Source organism: Hyla sarda, chromosome 1 (genome assembly GCF_029499605.1).
Source record: "Hyla sarda isolate aHylSar1 chromosome 1, aHylSar1.hap1, whole genome shotgun sequence".
In the NCBI taxonomy this organism is placed as follows: domain Eukaryota; kingdom Metazoa; phylum Chordata; class Amphibia; order Anura; family Hylidae; genus Hyla; species Hyla sarda.
This window is the reverse complement of record NC_079189.1, coordinates 428,604,173-428,622,984: the sequence shown is the minus strand read 5'-3', so window position 1 is coordinate 428,622,984 and position 18,812 is coordinate 428,604,173. Positions and strand designations below refer to the sequence as shown.

General features: G+C 39.1%; 1 protein-coding gene across 1 annotated transcript in view; it reads left to right on the top strand.

Annotated features, from left to right (window-relative positions):
* The window catches only part of SCARF2 (scavenger receptor class F member 2), a 230,997-nt gene extending 212,749 nt beyond the window's left edge, over window positions 1–18,248 (top strand). The window contains exons 10-11 of the mRNA XM_056529702.1: window positions 14,619–14,771; window positions 16,116–18,248. Of these exons, the coding sequence (XP_056385677.1) occupies window positions 14,619–14,771; window positions 16,116–17,371 (1,409 nt within the window). The 3' untranslated portion in view covers window positions 17,372–18,248. The remainder of the gene's footprint in view (window positions 1–14,618; window positions 14,772–16,115) is intronic.
* Window positions 18,249–18,812: the final 564 nt, after the last annotated feature.

Sequence of the window (18,812 nt, the reverse complement as noted above, 5' to 3'; positions counted from 1 at the left end):
CTGCAAGTTTGAGATGCAGCAAATTTTGTGCTGGGAAACTCGCTGTAATCCCCTGCCCATGTGACTGTACCCTAAAAACACTACACTACACTGCGCTAACACAAAATAAAATAAAAGTTAAAAACACTACATTTACACATACCCCTACACAGCCCCCCTCCCCCAATAAGAATGTCCGGTACACCACTGTTTCCAAAGCAGAGCCTCCAGCTGTTGAAAAACAACAACTCCCAGTATTGCCGGACAGCCGTTGACTGTCCACGCATGCTGGGAGTTTTGCAACAGCTGGAGGCACCCTGTTTGGGAATCACTGGCGTAGAATACCCCTATGTCCACCCCTATGCAAATCCCTAATTTAGGCCTCAAATGCACATGGCGCTCTCACTTTGGAGCCCTGTCGTATTTCAAGGCAACAGTTTAAGGTCACATATGGGGTATCGCCGTACTCGGGAGAAATTGCCTTACAAGGTTTGGGGGGTATTTTATTCTTTAACCCTTCATGAAAAGGAAATGTTGGGGTCTACACCAGAATGTTAGTGTAAAAAATGTAAATTTTTTACACTAACATGCTGATGTTGCCCTATACTTTACATTTTCACAAGAGGTAAAAGGGAAAAAAGCCCCCCAAAATTTGTAGCGCAATTTCTCCCGACTACGGAGATACTCCATATGTGGGCGCAAAGTGCTCTGGGGGCGCACAACAAGGCCCAGAAGGGAGAGCGCATCATGTACATTTGAGGTGATTTGCACAGGGGTGGCTGATTGTTACAGCGGTTTTGACAAACGCAAAAAAAACAAAACCCCACATGTGACCCCATTTCGGAAACGACACCCCTCATGGAATGTAATGAGGGGTGCAGTGAGAATTTACCCCCCACAGGTGTCTGATGGATCTTTGGAACAGTGGTCCGTGAAAATGAAAACTTGTACAGCCCACTGTTCCAAAGATCTGTCAGACACCAGTGGGGGGCAAATGCTCACTGTACCCCTTGTTACATTCCTCAAGGGGTCTAGTTTCCAAAATGGTATGCCATGTGGGGGTTATTTTGCTGTCCTGGCACCATAGGGGCTTCCTAAATGCGACATGCTCCCCGAGCAAAATTTGCTCTCAAAAAGCCAAATGTGACTCCTTCTCTTCTGAGCATTGTAGTTCGCCCATAGTGCACTTCAGGTCAACTTATGGGGTACCTCCATACTCAGAAGAGATGGGGTTACAAATTTTGGGGGGTATTTTCTGCTATGAACCCTTGCAAAAATGTGAAATTTGGGGGGGAAACACACATTTTAGTGAAAAAAAATAAAAAAAATTTTACATATGCAAAAGTCGTGAAACACCTGTGGGGTAATAAGGCTCACTTTATTCCTTGTTATGTTCCTCAAGGGGTCTAGTTTCCAAAATGGTATGCCATGTGAGGGTTTTTTGCTGTTCTGGCACCATAGGGGCTTCCTAAATGCAACATGCCCCCCAAAAACCATTTCAGAAAAACGTACTCTCCAAAATCCCCTTGTCGCTCCTTCCCTTCTGAGCCCTCTACTGCGCCCGCCAAACACTTTACATAGACATATGAGGTATGTGCTTACTCAAGAGAAATTGGGCTACAAATATAAGTATACATTTTCTCCTTTTACCCCTTGTAAAAATTCAAAAATTGGGTCTACAAGAACATGCAAGTGTAAAAAATGAAGATTGTGAATTTTCTCCTTCACTTTGCTTCTATTCCTGTGAAACACCTAAAGGGTTAAAATGATGACTGAATGTCATTTTGAATACATTGGGGGGTGCAGTTTTTATAATGGGGTCTTTTGTGGGGTATTTCTAATATGAAGACCCTTCAAATTCACTTCAAACCTGAGCTGGTCCATGAAAAATAGTGAGTTTGAAAATTTTGTGAAAAATTGGAAAATTGCTGCTGAACTTTGAAGCCCTCTGGTGTCTTCCAAAAGTAAAAACTCGTAAATTTTATGATGCAAACATAAAATAGACCTATTGTATATGTGAATAAAAAAATTTTTTATTTGTAATATACATTTTCCTTACAAGCAGAGAGCTTCAAAGTTAGAAAAATGCAAAATTTTCAAATTTTTCATCAAATTTTAGGATTTTTCACAAGGAAAGGATGCAAGTTACCACAAAAATCTCGGAATCAGAATGATAACTAAAAGCATTCCAGAGTTATTAATGTTTAAAGTGACAGTGGTCAGATGTGCAAAAAACACTCTGGTCCTTAAGGCCAAAATGGGCTTGGTCCTGAAGGGGTTAAAGAGGTACTCCGCCCCTAGACATCTTATTCCCTATCCAAAGGATTGGGGATAAGATGTCTGATTGCAGGGAGTTCGGCCACTGGGACCCCCACTGTCTCCTTCGGATAGGGGATAAGATGTCTAGAGGCGGAGTACCCCTTAAGGTCAATTGCACCTTTCATTAAGAGAGAAACTAATGTCATATACATCCATCAGTATTCTGTTTTTTACAGGGTGGAAATGTTAGACTACTGTGACAGTCTGTAAGACTGGAAGCCCCACTAAAAACCTACAGATTTATTTAACAGATCAGTCTAACAAAAAAGTGAATCAAAAGGACATTTAAGAATGATACCCACACATGATATGAACAGGCCCTAATCCAGTGGTCACTTGCAGCGTGGTTTTGATTACAATCGGATGCAGGCACAGATAGGACTGCCTCCCTGTCTCTTCTCTATGGGGAGTTATACTTCACTCCCTCTATACACAACTGCATTAAATATTAACAAAAAGCTGCCAACAAGCTGAATACTCCCATGTGTCCTCGTCTTCCTAGGACATAACAACCAGCTATAGAAACACAATTGGAAGAATTAAATTCCTGCCATTGTCTTATACTTTGATGACATCCTAAAGGAAAGCTGGGAAATATCTGTGAACAAACTTTATGTGACAGCAATGTCCGGTGTTCTGTTTCTACATTATGGGAGTCCTGCTTGTACATCTCTGAAAATCATGTTCACAAAGCATGGCACATTTTATTCAGGCGGAGCTTTGCTTCCATCCACTTTGGCCCTGTGTAGTTCAGCTGGCATCCTGCCAACATTTCCTCTGGATTCCTTGTGCATTGAGATCATATGACCTGCATATGATTATACAAAGGGTTGTAGCTTAAAATGGAAATTGTGTAAGCTAGCTAATATATGTCATCTGGTGCTAGAACATTGCTGTGTTCTACTTATTTGTAGGCAGGGAATCAAATAATTTAGGAACACATATAAGAAGACAATTTAATTAAAATTGTCTTCTTATATGTAATGTAAAATACACTAGTACAGACAGAATAAAGAGTTCTGGTTCAAGGTGATCCACTCTCAAATACTGAATGCTCTGAAAATATGAATTACTGTAGAGAGCATAAAATTAAAAAATACAGGTAGAGATCTCCTTTATCAAGTCTAAGTCTGTTAGGGTAAGTTAACATGTTAGATTTTTTTTCTATAGACAAATTGCCAGGAAAGCTTAGATGAAACATATAATACCCATTTAATGTAATGTTGCCATAGCCTCCTGTTGACTTAAAGGGATACTCCGGTGCTTAGACATCTTATCCCCTATCCAAAGGGAGTCCCGCCGCTGAGGACCCCCGTGAGCTTGCACGCGGCACCCCGTTTGTAATCAGTCCCCGGAGCGTGTTCGCTCCGGGACTTATTACCAGCGACTACAGGGCGGGCGGCGTGTTACATCACTCCCCCACCCCCGTGTGATGTCACGCTCCGCCCCTCAATGCAAGCCTACGGGAGGGGGCGTGACAGCTTTGAAGTGATATGCACTGGTATATCTTGTTTTCACTGTATACAGTTTAACATCCTGGGCTTTATGATAGAGGGGGTTATAGCAAAACAGTACACCACACAGTACAGTAAATGTTTTTTTGTTTTGTTTTTGCATTTTAGTCAAAGGCATTGTACAAATCCAGTGTTATTCGGTGCACTTTTCATATCACTTCTACTTCCTCTTCTCTTTTAAATAGACCCATAAATGTTGTATAAAAATATTTGCATTATAATAGAATGTTTGTAAAGAAAAATTCTTTAATAAAAAACAGTTGAACAAAAAAAATAAGAATGTTTGTTTACCCTTTGGTGGTCCTCCTTATTGAAGTATTTTGCAAAAACATGTAGATAACATTATATTTGTAAAATACATTGGTTAAAAATGTGTATATTTTTGGTTGCAAAAGACCTGTCTTGCCTGTGCAACTATTGCCTGTGTGTCTCTGTACAGAGACATAATACATGAAGTGTGGGTGGACAAGCAGGCAAGGCCGGGGCAGGGATTTTTGTCTACACAAGCAAAGGTGCATTTTGTTGACACACATCATACATACACACACATCAGACTTATACCCGCCACCGTCCCCCCACATCATACATCACATACCTAGACACACAGGGCTCTGTACACTGAGGACAAGCAGGGCTCTGTTCACTGAGGACAAGCAGGGCTCTGTACACTGAGGACAAGCAGGGTTCTGTGTAGTGAGGCTCTGTGACATGCTCACACATCAGGATGATTGACAATCCAGGAGCTTGCACAGAGCCCTGCTTGTCCCGCCCTCACTTCCTGTATTTTGTCTCCTCTCAGAGACACACAGGCAATAGCTGCAGGGGCAGCATTTTTTCACTAAAAATATACATTTTTTTTTAACCAATGTATAATACAAATATACATATAATGTTATTATCTACATTATATGGAACGTTTTTGCAAATGACATTGCCCATTTAACGTGTGTTAATTTTACATGTGGATAGAATAAGTTATGTGGTCCAAGGTGGTGCTGAAGTAGGCAGCACCCACTAACATACATACAGGCCCTTATTTACTAAGAGTGTTGTGTAGGTTTCTTTGTGGGTTTTAATTCCCTACAATTTATTTTCCACATTATTTACTAAGGTTTCTGCTCTGATCTGTAGGATTTGCTCAGCTCAAATCCACCACATTTTCTGTGGAAACCTTAGTAAATATGTTGTTTTTTTGTGAAAATGTTGGGAACACGCCCTTTTTCTGAGACCACGCCTCTTTCCCTGGCGACCACACCCTTTTTTTGGATTTTCTTACCAAAATGGAGGGTTAGTCGGGTTTTTTCATTTTTGGCGCAAATTCTGGTGCAGACAGAATTTCTGGCGCAATGCGACAGAATCTGGCGCACAACCCGACAAAACATGTCTGGTGTGCAATAGTAAATGAGGGCTACAGTGGTCAAAGAGATATTGCCACTGAACTGATTTCTGAGGCAGGTTAAAATCCTACATTCTCACTATAGGATGTTTTTAGTAATGCCTGGGTACTTTTTATCTCACATAAAATTACTGTCATTTTACCCATTAAGGACACAGTTTTTTATTTTTTTTTTATTTTTGCTCTTTCGTTTTTTCCACCTCACTTTCTAAAAATCATAACACTTAAAATTTTCCACCTACAGACCCATATGAGGGTTTGTTTTTTACGCCAACAATTGTACTTTGTAGTGACATCAATCATTTCACCGCAATTATTTGTGGGGCAAAATGAAAAAAATATAAATTAGTAACTTTTGGGGCTCCCGATTCTATGTAGTGCAATTTTTGGTAAAAATTCAAAATTTATTGTGTAGGTCCATACGATTACAATGGTACCCAAAAGGTTTTATTTTGTTTTTATAAATTATAACTTTTTGTATGAAAATTTGCTTGCTTAAAAATGTCCTCTTCAGACCCCTATAACTTTTTAATTTTTTTGTATACCGGGCTCATTTTTTGCATCGTGATCTGCAGTTTTTATCAGTACTATTTTTGTTTTGATGGGACTTTTTGATCGCTTTTTATAAAAAAAATTTAGGGTATACAAAGTGACCAAAAATTCACAATTCTTGACTTTGATATTTTTTTTACATATACACCATTGACCACATTTGGTTTAATTAATCTTATATTTTTATAGTTCGGACATTTACGCACGTGGCAATACCACATATGTTTATTTTTGTTTACATATTATTTTTTTGAATGGGAAAAGGGGGTGATTCAAGCTTTTCTTAGGTAGGGGTTAAATCACATTTATGAGCATTTATTTTTTTACACTATTTTTTTGTCATAGGGGACTATTACATGCAAGGATTAGATTGCATAAACAGTTCAATGCTATGCCAAAGCATAGTATTGATCAGTGTTATCAGTACTTCATTGCTCCAGCCTGCTGAGGCTGACTGGAGCCATGGAAAACCGATTGGACGGCGAGGAGGCAGGTAAGGGCCTTCCCGCGATCCTCTCAGCTGATCAGGACATCATGATTTCCCCGCGATGATCCCCATCAGTTCCGCTGAGCTATCGGCAGTGTATATACGGCATTTTATGATTAATGGTTAATGGGTTAAGGGTAAATGCCGTGTATCGGCGCTATAGCCAGCTGTCCCGGCTGCTGATAGCAGCTGGGACTGAATGGATATGAAGTGAGCTCAGCTCCTATATATACGGCGCAGGTCGTTAAGGGGTTAAAATGTTTGCCAGAGCTGTTTTACCTAGATGTGCATTGTAAATGGAGTCAAAAGTGAATGGGAGCAGAGCTGAATTAACCCATTCCATTGTACATCCAGGTGTAGAGATTCTGCCAAACAGCTTTTTGGTGGACCTGGTGTTGGCACCCCGATCAGATATTGATGGCCTATCCTGAGGATTTTTAGAGAAATCCAAGTTTAGAAAAACATGACTGCTTTCTTCCAGAAACAATGCCTTTCCTAAGGTTAGTGTAATATTCCAACTCGCCTCCGTTCACTTTAATAGAGCTGAGCTGCAATACCACACAGAAACTGAGATGCTGTTTCTGGAAAAAGTCAGCTATTTTGGTTTAATCCTAGATAACCCTTTTAACTCTGGTTAACTTTGGTTACTCTGGTAAGTTCCAGAACTTTGATAGTTTGGGATTTGAACCCATGAGTTGAGATAATTTTACAGAATGTGCATTTGTAATATATACATATATACACCCTTTGCCCAACATGCTCAAGAGTGTCTAACCAAGTCATAAAGACAGAGAATAGTGAAGGTTCATTGAATAATGGTGGACAAATAGATAACTTCATTGTAAGCTCTACAGGGTAGCAGTTAGGCCATAGTTATGAGACTACTGGTGCTGATAATAGGGACCCCTAATAATTGTTAAATATGTACAGTATAAAGTAACAGAGTTCTGCCACCTCCACTGGATTATAGTCAATTTTGATACTTTCTGATAAACATTGTGTATGTGAAACCCCATTTTATTCATAAATCATAGGGATTTTAAATTGAATAAAGGCCCTTCAGCAATCAAAGGTAAAATTCATCATGTAGTTTAATCTTGTGTATGGCGAAGTCCCATCAATTGTACACTTGAAAATGTCTGTGAGTTGTGAAACCCCTGCATTGTGCACTATTATTTATGAAGACTTTAAGTGTTTACTTGCTGAAGGGTGTCACAACCTACCACAAATCATCTTCTCTACAGGACCAATATCTACCAGGGCATTGTAAATGTACTGAGAGAGCTAACAATTTAAACCTTAGAGCAATGAAATATTCTTGTTAGCACACATTTTGATTTTAAGTTTTTTATATATGTATTTATTTTTTATTTATCATTACTTACATAGCACAAACATATTAGACAATGCTGTACAAAGATTGTTGCCACCAAAAGAGCTCACAATTTAAGTTTCACTAGGTGTTTTTTTTTATTTACAGGTACACTTTAAAGAGTACCTGTCACCAAACTAAACTTTTAATATATTGTTCCTTATGTTATTATAAGACACTTTGCTATTTAGTTCACCAAAGCTTATGTTATTTACTTTGCTATTTACTTGTTGTTAAAATTCTCAACCTTTATATGTTTTTAATGTGATTGAAAAAATGGCCACTAGGTGGCTCTGTTCTGTTTCCTGCACAAGTCAAACAGTTAGTTTGGTCTCCTCCCAACCTGGCAGGAGACCAAACTCAGGAAGTGAGTGCGGGGCATGGGGAGGCACAGCTCTCGCAGGCTTCAGGGACATCATGCCTGCTGGGAAACGTCCACTTTCTCCTGCCAGGAGCTCACCCAATGTGAGAGAGGGGAAAGGTATGATACAGAGCTTTTTAAAGCTTGGGAAAAAAATTAAGGGCAGAAGGGGTGTTAGGAGTAGTTAGGGAATGTAATCTGAGTTAGTTTACAAAATATGGGTTGATGAAATGTACTCTTTAGTATAACAGGTTATCTTGAAAAACAAAATTGTTAATGCTACAATGATGAAAGCGGTAGTAAGTAGGGGAGCTGTCCACAATATGTCTAGGTGTAAACATGAAAAGCAGCCCACAGACCAGACTCCAAAATTCAGACCCCAGACCAGAGAATAAAAATACTACATCTTAATGCTAGAGGGACTAAGGTGTTAGGAAGCGTGAGTTATTGTAGTTGTGCTCACTGCTCCCCACCCCAGTCTTGATCTGACCCTGCAACATAATATTTACATGGATACAGACGACAGTGCTGCTCATTTAGTAATGTCACTGTCCAGAGCAAGGGGGAAGTTTTTTAAGAGTACCCTGCTGTTCCCACATCACCATGACTACCCTAAAAGTTATGGGTTTTCTTTATAATGGAACCTATATCATTGCCTCTGCTACTAAATGGTGTGAAAAAATGGACAGTTTTTTAAGCTCAGCTATTTTCATCACACAAAACTAGAATAACTTTTTGACCCCAGCACCAATTTATTGTTCGTTTTGCCCCAGAGATGTAATCCAAAATCGTAAAATGTCCAGGTTCCTATCTCAAGGATGTAATCGTATATCTTCAAATGTTCTTTCTAAAATGTTACATTACTTTCTATAATGTTACATTTACTTACCGCTTGACAATTCTTGCCTGGATTTCTTGCATTTTTTTGGTTATGATTTAAGAATTTTAATTAAAATTTAAATGTTGGCTGATAACTTCAAAGAGGAGGCCCATTTTTATTAATGTAAGGATGTTTTGGCCGAGCATTGATAGAAGTCAGGGAATAATGCAGGTAAATGTCAAACTGTTATGGAGAAAAAAATCTTGTTACTTTTTAGGTAGGCGGGGCAAGGCCACAGGGGGGGGGGATGTATTAAAACTGTCTTAAAGGGGTACTCCATAGAAAGTATGGGACAACGGAGGCTCCAGGAGAGCGGTGGGTGCCAAGTAGATGTTTATTTGTTTATAATGGACAGGATGGGAAAGTTGCTGAAACCTCCCCACCTATCCTGGAGTACTCCTTCAAGAACCCCAGCGTGCTATATAGGGTGTCTGCATCACATCAGCCTGACAGTGTAGCACTACTGTGAATGTGTGGACGGGCGCTACATCTGTAAGTCAGTTTTTTAGCTCAATTTGAAATAGAATTCTGTTTTTTGAGAAAACATGCTTTTTGTCAACCAATCAGATTCATGCTTTACATAACATACTGTATAATGTCAACAGTTACATTTGCTCATCCTATCATTTCTGCATTTACTTAATGCTGATGTTTGGCTTCATTTGAACTTAACTTCTGAATTATCTTTGACAGGCAAGCCAAATGCTTTAACATGGAAATACTTCTTAATACTGTATACTGTGTGCAGACCGCCTTTGTCTGGGGCAGCTTGCGGTTTCCTGTGAACACACTCCTGCAGAACTCATTTCTTAGCTACAGGTGCTCAGGATTATTTTACCACTCTGCTGGCATTGGATCAAGATTGAAACTGCGAGAGCGGGCTACGGGTGGGCAGTCCTGTCTCTGCTAAACTTTTTACATTTCAAAACACTGATTTTGTGCTATTTAAGCTTCACAGCACACCGTGCTGCACAGTTTAATGTGGATTAAGCTTTGCAAAGGGTAGACACAGACACGCTCATTATTATGGTATCATTGCAGCGTCTGGGTGTTTTTCTTATTTCGCTTACTGTGCTAAAGTGAAATCCCTTCTTCATGGGGTCAGTGCTTTGATTACCTTACCTTGGTTTCTAAGTCTTACATATTTTAGACAAAATTCTGCTTTGAAGAGCCAGAAGGGATATATTAGAAGACTTCTTGCATCCATTAGAAAGGTTAATCATCAGAACACAAGCATAGCAAGCTGGCGGTGATGGTAGAATACAAGTTAAATTTGTTTCATTTAGAGTGGGATGGAAATGCATTCATGTGCAGTGTTGCAGTTTTGAGGTCTCGTTATAATATACTGCATCAATATTGTTGAACAAAAAGTGCAATTTATGCTGCTATTCTACATAACAAAATGCAAGAAGGAAGTTATTTTACCTAACTCCTGTACACACCCTGACAACAAGGCCAGCTTCAGATAAGGGCAATAAGGCCACATTTTTTGTCTGTATTATAGGCACAAGTCTCAGCAGAACCAAGTGTCTAAAGACCTTAGCTGAATCATAGGGCTCTATGCATTCTTCGCGGGTCACTAGACCCACGGTCAGGCCTGGACCTGTTGCCATAATATGAATTTAAAAATGTGTCTTTATTACACTCATTGCATTCATGTAAAGCAAGCCAAATGTGGTATATGTAGTCCTTTACTGTACAGCATTATTTCCTTAACCCCTTAACGACATTGAATGTAAATGTACATCCTGCTGCGCTGGTACTTAATGCACCAGAATGTACATTTACGCCCTGATCATAAAGCAGGCAAAGCTCATGCACAGCAGGTTTCCGCTTCTATCACTAGCTGGGGACATGCTAGTAATGAGCAGTGAACAGCGTAAATGACACCTCAGAAAAGATCAAAATGTCCCATATATGCAAAAGTGGTACCGATTAAAACAACAGATCATGGCACAAAAAATTAGCCCACATATAGCCCTGTATGCGGAAAAATAAGAAAGTTATAGGGGTCAGAATAGGACGATTTTAAGCATATTGATTTCCCTACAAAAAGCTTTTCAAAAGTAGTAAAGTAACAGACAAACATGAAAACATGGGTACCATTTAAATGGCCACTCTCATTAAAACTAATTTTTGCTATTGCACTTCTTATGGTAAATAAAAAATATTTCTCATATACTTTGTTTAAAAAAAATTACGTTATGTTTTATTTGTGTTTTAAAAAGCTGCCACTAGGTGTCTCCCTACTTGTCCAGAGCACATTTCCCCCCATCTTTTGCACAGACTTTGGACTCCTGCTGGCCTGGCAGAAGTCCAAACACAGGAAATGCAGTCTGGAGTGTTGAGGGTGTGTGTCCAGCCTTATCCAATCATAGCTCCTCTTACACTTAACTGCCATTTGCTGTTGGTTGCAGAGTGAGGGAGGAAGTTCTCCCCTATATGGCTTCAGATGATGTCACACCTGCTGGGTAACATCCCTTCCCAGTCAGTGAACCTGAGGCTGAGCAGAAAATACAGAGCAATATCAAGGTAAAAAACTAACAAATAATAAAAATAAAGGCAGGGGTAGGTTTATCATGATGGGAGCAGTGAACTGGGAGGATTATAAAATGTATCAAGTTAATGAGAGGTATTCTTCAATAATATTGACCCACAGAATAAAGAAACGTGTGAGTTTTACCATCAAGTACACTGCGTAAAAACAAAACCACCCAAAAGTTGCTAAATTGCATTTTCATTTCAATTTCCCCCTACAATTTTTTTTATTGCGTTGTACATTTTATAGTAAATGATGCCTGGTGCCAGAAAGTTAAACAGATTTGTAACTTACTTCTATAAAAAAAAAATGTATTCTTCCAGTACTTATTAGCTGCTGAATACTACAGGGGGATTTCTTTTCTTTTTGGAACCCAGTGCTCTCTGCTGACATATCTGTCCATTTTAGGAACTGTTCAGAGCAGCATATGTTTGCTATGGGGATTTTCTCCTACTCTGGACAGTTCTTAACCCATAAAGGACGGACCTATTTTTTACCTCAATGACCAGGCAATTTTTATTTAATTTGACATGTATCTCTTTAAATGGTAATAACGTTAGAACGCTTTTTCTGAGCAGAGCAATTCTGAGATTATTATTATTATTATTTTTTACACTTCATACTTTTTATTTTATTCTTTTACACTTTTTACAGGTTATACTATGCTGCAATACATTTGTACTGCAGCACGGTATGACCTGATGAGCTGCACACACTACAGCCTGTGCAATCCAACCTCTGACTGGATCTCACAGGCTTCCATAGCAGGCAGACAGGAGGTCATGATCTGACCTATTGCTGCCATAGCAACCAACGGCGACTTGCGATCGTATCATGGTGCCACCGTTGGTGAACAGGGGGAGAGCGCTCTCCCTGTCAACACCATAGATGCCGTGATCAGGATTGATCACGGCATCTAGGGGGTTAATGCTGCCGGGACTGGCGCTGTCATTAACAGCTGGGTCCCGTAGCCGATCTCTTGCGCTGCCCCCGGCAGTGCCGGAGATGACTAGGACGTATGCATACGTCCAGTTGGATGTATGCATACGTCCTATAGGGGGAAGAGGTTAAAATGGACAGAGCTGTCAGCAGAGAGCTCTGTGTTCCGAAAAGAAAATAATTTCCTCTGTAGTATTCAGCAGCTAATAAGTACTGGAAGGATTAAGACTTTTTCATAGAAGTAATTTACAAATCTGTTTAACTTTCTGGCACCAGTTGTTTAAAAAAAAAAAAAGTTTTCCACTGGAGGACCCCTTTAACGCCTAACAGCGCAGGACATTTACAGCCTGCGTAGGCTCCTGCATGATATAGAGGCGGTCCCGACGGCCATCAATGTCCGGGACCCGCGGCTAATACCGGATGCGTGATGCCTGGTATTAACCCTTTAGACGTGGCGATTAAAGTTGACCACCACATCTGAAGTGAAACGGAAAGCATCCCGAACAGCTTGCAGGACACCAGGAGGATCCCTACCTGCCTCCTGCGTGTCTGATCGCCAAATGACTGCTCCATGCCTGAGAGCAAGGCAGGAGCAATCGAGCGGCGATAACACTGATCAGTGCCATGTTAATGAATGGCAGTGAACAGTGTAGAAAATTTGTGTGTGCAATGTTATAACATTGCAAAAAAATAAAATAAAGTGTTAATAAATGTGATTTAACCCCTTCCCTAATAAAAGTCAGAATCACCCCCCCTTTTCCCATAAAAAAAACTATATAAATAAAAATAAATATAAACATATGTAGTATCACGTAAATGTCCAATCTATAAAAATGTATTGTTAATTAAACCGCATGGACAATGGCGTACACCTTAAAAAAATTCCAAAGTCCAAAATAGCATATTTTTGGTGACTTTTTATACCATTAAAAAATGAATAAAAAGCGATCAAAACGTCCGAACAAAACAAAAATGGTACCGCTAAAAACTTCAAATCACAGGGCAAGAAATGAGCCCTCATACATCTCCATATGAGGAAAAATAAAAAAGTTATAGAGGTCAGAAGAGGACATTTTTAAACGCATACATTTTCCTGCATGTAGTTATGATTTTTTCCAGAAGTAATACAAAATTAAACCTATATAAGTAGGGTATCATTTTAACAGTATTGACCTACAGAATAATGCTGAGGTGTCATTTTTACCGCAAAATGTAGTGCGTAGAAACAGAAGCCCCCAAAAGTTACAAAATGGCTTTTTTCTTCAATCTTGTCACACAATTCTTATTATTTTTTTTTTTAGTTTTGCCATGGATTTTTGGGTATAATGACTTTCTCTTTAAAGTAGAATTGGTGTCGCAAAAATTAAGCCATAATATGGATTTTTCGGTGGAAAATTCAAAGGGTTATGATTTTTAAATGTAAGGAAGAAAAAACGAAAATGCAAAAACTGAAAAACTGAATCCTTAAGGGGTTAAGAAGTACAATTGGTTGCGCAACAAACAAGCCTTCATATAGGTCTGTGGATGGAGTGATGGGTTATAGTTTATACTGTGGTGGCAGGTATAAAGAATATGTCATTTCTGGTGTATACATATTCTAATTTTCTTGTGATCAGTGGCATAATGTTTCTTGATTTTCTGGTTATCAGCATTTATTTTTGTGTCTGTTTCTTAGTCATTCATGGTACATGCAGTGTACTCATCTCACCCATGTTGGTCAACAGTAGATTTGAGCGATATATTTCCTGGTGGTCAATTGAAGTTGCCTTTAATTCAATCACTTTCGAGCAGGGCTGCCATATTGGTTTGTTTCCTGTTTAGTAAGTCTGTATAGGAAGTCAATCTCAGTAGGTCAGCAGACTCCACTTGTTACATAGCTAGTGACGTTGCTAAGAAATAGGGCATGTGCTTAAACTTGCTAGTTAGTATTCTGCCTGTAGATCAGAAAGGTAAGCTATTAGCTATATTGCTAGGACGAGGACTGACATTTTCATAAAAACTGGATGACCATTTGAATGACAACTTCCTCAGGGAGCACAAACACCTGTAGGCATCACCTTATAGCCTGCTGTGCCAATTTTTTTTGGTTACTGGTAGGTAGTGTTGATATAAAGTTGACTTTAACTGTTAACAATTGTTAATGCCATAAAATAAATCAATATTTAGTGTAACGTATGAAGTGATTGTATTGTATCCTTCACTACTACTGTTATTAATTCAAACAGCGAGCTATTCGGTTTTTCCAGCCACATATTACATTTGCATTTTGCTTCATTCCAGTGGCTCACCATGACATGGAGAACACATTTAACTGCAGCTTCATTGAACCACCATCTGTTGTTGAACAGCCATCTCCATCATGGTCATCGCGTGGTTCTTTTTCATCCTTTGATACCACTGATGATGGACCTGTTTACTGTGTGCCTCATGAGGGTGAGTAAGACAATAAATTCTACTGTATAACTATCTAAGTTTAGTTGTGTGTGGCATTATTTCATGAGACAGTGGCTCCAGAACCGATTCTAGCATTTTTGCTGCCAGATTAGAAAAGTTCATTGATTAATCTCCTGAGAGTTTCCCTAGAAAGCAGCACTCCCAGCCAACTGACTATGCTGGATCAGTTCTTTGCTATGTGGGAGGCTGAGAGTGCTGCAGTGCATGGAAATATAGTGTTAACCAATGAACAATGATCACATTCTGATCCATCGTCTGACACATGGAAAATGGAAGGAAATAGTCAGCCAATCACTGGCCACAGTAGTGACTCCTTTCAGCGACCGGCTCAGCAGACATATCCTAGTGTTATGACAGAAATGTTAATTTACAGGACTTCTGTACGGAACTCATTGGACATTGTACAGTGCAAAGTGCGTGGCACTGGATCTCTGGAGTTATGATTTAAAAGATGATTCAGTATATACACACAGTATATGCACACCAATACAGTATATGAACATTCACACTGTTTGCACACTCACAGAATATATGCACACTTACACTATATGCACACACTGGAACTATTTGCGCACACACACACACACACAGAGTATACGCACACTCATACTACATGCACACACATAGCGTTTATTCACACACTTAAAGGGGTACTCTGACGGAAAACATATTATCCCCTAAAAGGTAGGGGATAGGATGACTAATCGCAGGGGGGGTCCCGCTACTGGGGACCCTTACGATCTCCGCTACGGCACTCCAGTCATCCGGTTTACGGAGCAGTGTACACGACTAGGAGCAGTGTACAGTCTCATGGATGTTGGTATCACAATCCCAATGAAAATAATATGTTGGCAGCGTTTAAAAGGGAGTGTCCCCATCAGTATGTGTCTCATCTGCAATCAGTGGTGCTTAGAATTCCAGTAACACTCTGTACCTACTGTCTGAAAGGGATAGATGTCCAACCCAACCAGCTAAGCAATGTTCAAAATCCTCATAAAGAATGAATGGAGCACTGGTTATGCATGCATACTTCAGTTCCATTCATTTGTGGGACAATTTTACTTTGTTCTCTGGATCCATGAGTGTCCCAGTGGTTCAACACACACTGGTCAGCTAGTTATCCCTAATCACAGGGATAGGGGGAATCACATTGAAGTTTGGGATAACCTCTTTAACTGCACAAAGGCAGTGTACAAATATAATATTGGTATCCACATATTAGACATGGACAGTATAATCAAGTTGTTCCTTTCTGAATGTGACATTATCTTGGTGTATAGTATTGAAACTATTATATTCATTTCACACTGTTTTATCTTTTAGAATCAATGACAGATTGCAAAGAAAAGGGAAATGTCAATGTCCTGGAAAAAATGACTCCTCCTGTTAATGAAGAGGAAGCTGGGGAATATACTTACCTGAAAGATTCCGGGTCTCCAAAATCATCTCAGGTTGATAACAGTGAAACTCCATTACTGAAATCATCTGATAGCGAAAGATCATCTTGTGGTTCAGGATCAACCGGTGGTGCATTGTACGCTAAAGTCGCAAGGTTATCTAAACAATCTAAAGATGAAGATGATGCCTCCATGGATAATAGAAGTGCAACAATAGGTGCAAAACCCCCTTCTCCAGAAAGAACAAAACCACCTCCACCTGATCCTTCTACGAAGCCTAAGGTTTCATGGATACATGGAAAGTATAACGCAAACCAGTCTAATTCACTACCAGTGTTTAATAAATCTCCAGATAAGACATCCACTAGTCCTGAACAATTGGAACAAAATTCAACCAATAAGGAGCATCATAGAAAGAGAACCCCCAGTGATACTTGCTCTGCTGGTCAAGGCAAAAATGAAGAAAAAGTCATCATGAGGAATAAGGACAAGGGACAAAAGCACTTGAAGGATGTGAGCACAGCAGAAGGCAAACCTGAAGAATCTGTGTCACCATCCAAGTCAAAGCACAGAAACAAAAGCCATGACCACATAGAAGGCATTAATGGGACAGTTCAAAATGCTCTAAAAAGAATAGGAAACCTGCATATTGACAAAAAGAGCATTGATAATAAAGATGCTCCAAAGAGTCCAGATCACTGCAAGTCTCTGGCTGAGGTACTTCATCCTCATTATTCCTCAGAAGCAGCTTGCTTGCTGGCTGCCCAGTTAAAAGAAAAAACTCAAAGCCTCAACAGAATAGAGGGAAGCAACAATCTAAATGGTATGGGCCCTCTAAAATCACAAAAAGAGAAGCCTACTCCTCCACAGAAAGCTAAGCGATCCGCTGCAGCCATCAATCAGAAGTCCAGCAAAGCAATTCTGCCTACAACCACCAATCTGCAAAAAATGATCAGTCCAGTTACGGAGTCTGTATCATCTGCAGGAAATCTGCTTGAAAAACAAAACTCTAATAGTAGTCAAGAGCAGCCTGCAGCCATAAAGCAAGAAACAGGCGAACCAACAGTAAAGAAAACACCTATTAAGAAGCCTCCTAGGAAGAAAAGTAAAGATGCTACCTTGGACACTGATGGAAAAGCACAACCAAAGATGGCCATAATGCCACCACAGTCAGTAAAATAATGATTGCAGAGTTGTACACATTGTTATCACTCCAAAAGGGGCATTACAAGGAATAAACTTGACTTCTGCAATACACTTCGACGTATTTTGCTGTAGCCACATTTTGAGCCAAACAAAACTGAGACAGTGCCTTTGTGATGAGGACACATACTAATGGGAACAAGGTTGTCAAATTCAGTTGGTCAGAGATCAAGGAGACACATCGGTGGTCATATATATATTTTTTTTTTAACAAAATCTACCATATAAGTGCCTCTATATGTGGATTGTATTGCCAGTTCAGACCTGTTGCAAAAGAGCCATGCTTATTAGGAATTGATAGTTTTGTAAGAACACTTAGCATGTATCTCCACATGGAGAATGTGGTTTAAATAAACCAACGCCTATGATACCTTCATAGTATTGGTTTGTCAAATGAGACTATTGAGCAACTATTCTAATACAGTTCCTATTGCCGAATGCCTACTGCCAAACGTTGCCTTTATTATTTAGTCGCCTTATCATACTTTGTTTGAAGCAACTAAGTTATTTAAAGAAATGCATATTTTTGTATTATATTGAAAAATGAAGATTATGAAAAATCTTTTTGCAAGAGGGAGCATAAAACGCTAACCGTCAATGAAATGCCAAGGCTCAGCATAGCTGTTGACACTCAACCTTAGCATCTGTCTTGTAAAGTGCATAAGCAGTGCTTATTTTAATATAAAATACCTTACGAATATGTTATACTTATGCAGTAATGGATAAGCTAGCTTTTTTATAATTTTATTTTTTGCTTGGTTATTTTAAACCAGGATCAGTATTTCCGTGGTTAGAAATGCCTGGCTTAAAATGCATCAGCATGCAGTATATTTGGGCATAATTGCTGCTTATGGATGGAACGTCACAATATATATATATATATATATATATATATATATATATATATATACATGAATATATATGAATATAACTGTTTTCTCATTCTTTATATGTAGTAAAGACAACCGTACTTCCAAGAATACAGATTCACAGGAAGTGAATCTTAGTCCATTTGCTTTGTTTGGCTTCTTTCTCTTAAACTGGTTGTCCAGGATGTGAAGAAAAGGGCTTGTATTTGGTATTGCAGTGCAGTCCCATTGACTTGAATGAGAATAACCTTTTATATTAGACACAGTCCTTAAAGAACATTAGCGCTCTAAAAAAGAAAAGAAAAATTAAGCCATTCTGGACAACCCCCTTTCGATTTTAGTTCTCTGGAGTATGTAAAACAATGACTAAAATTTATCTGTGTCCCTGCTGTAAAAATTGTGGTTCTATAATACACTGCTCAAAAAAATAAAGGGAACACTAAAATAACACATCCTAGATCTGAATGAATGAACTAATCGTATGAAATACTTTCGTCTTTACATAGTTGAATATACTGACAACAAAATCACACAAAAATTATCAATGGAAA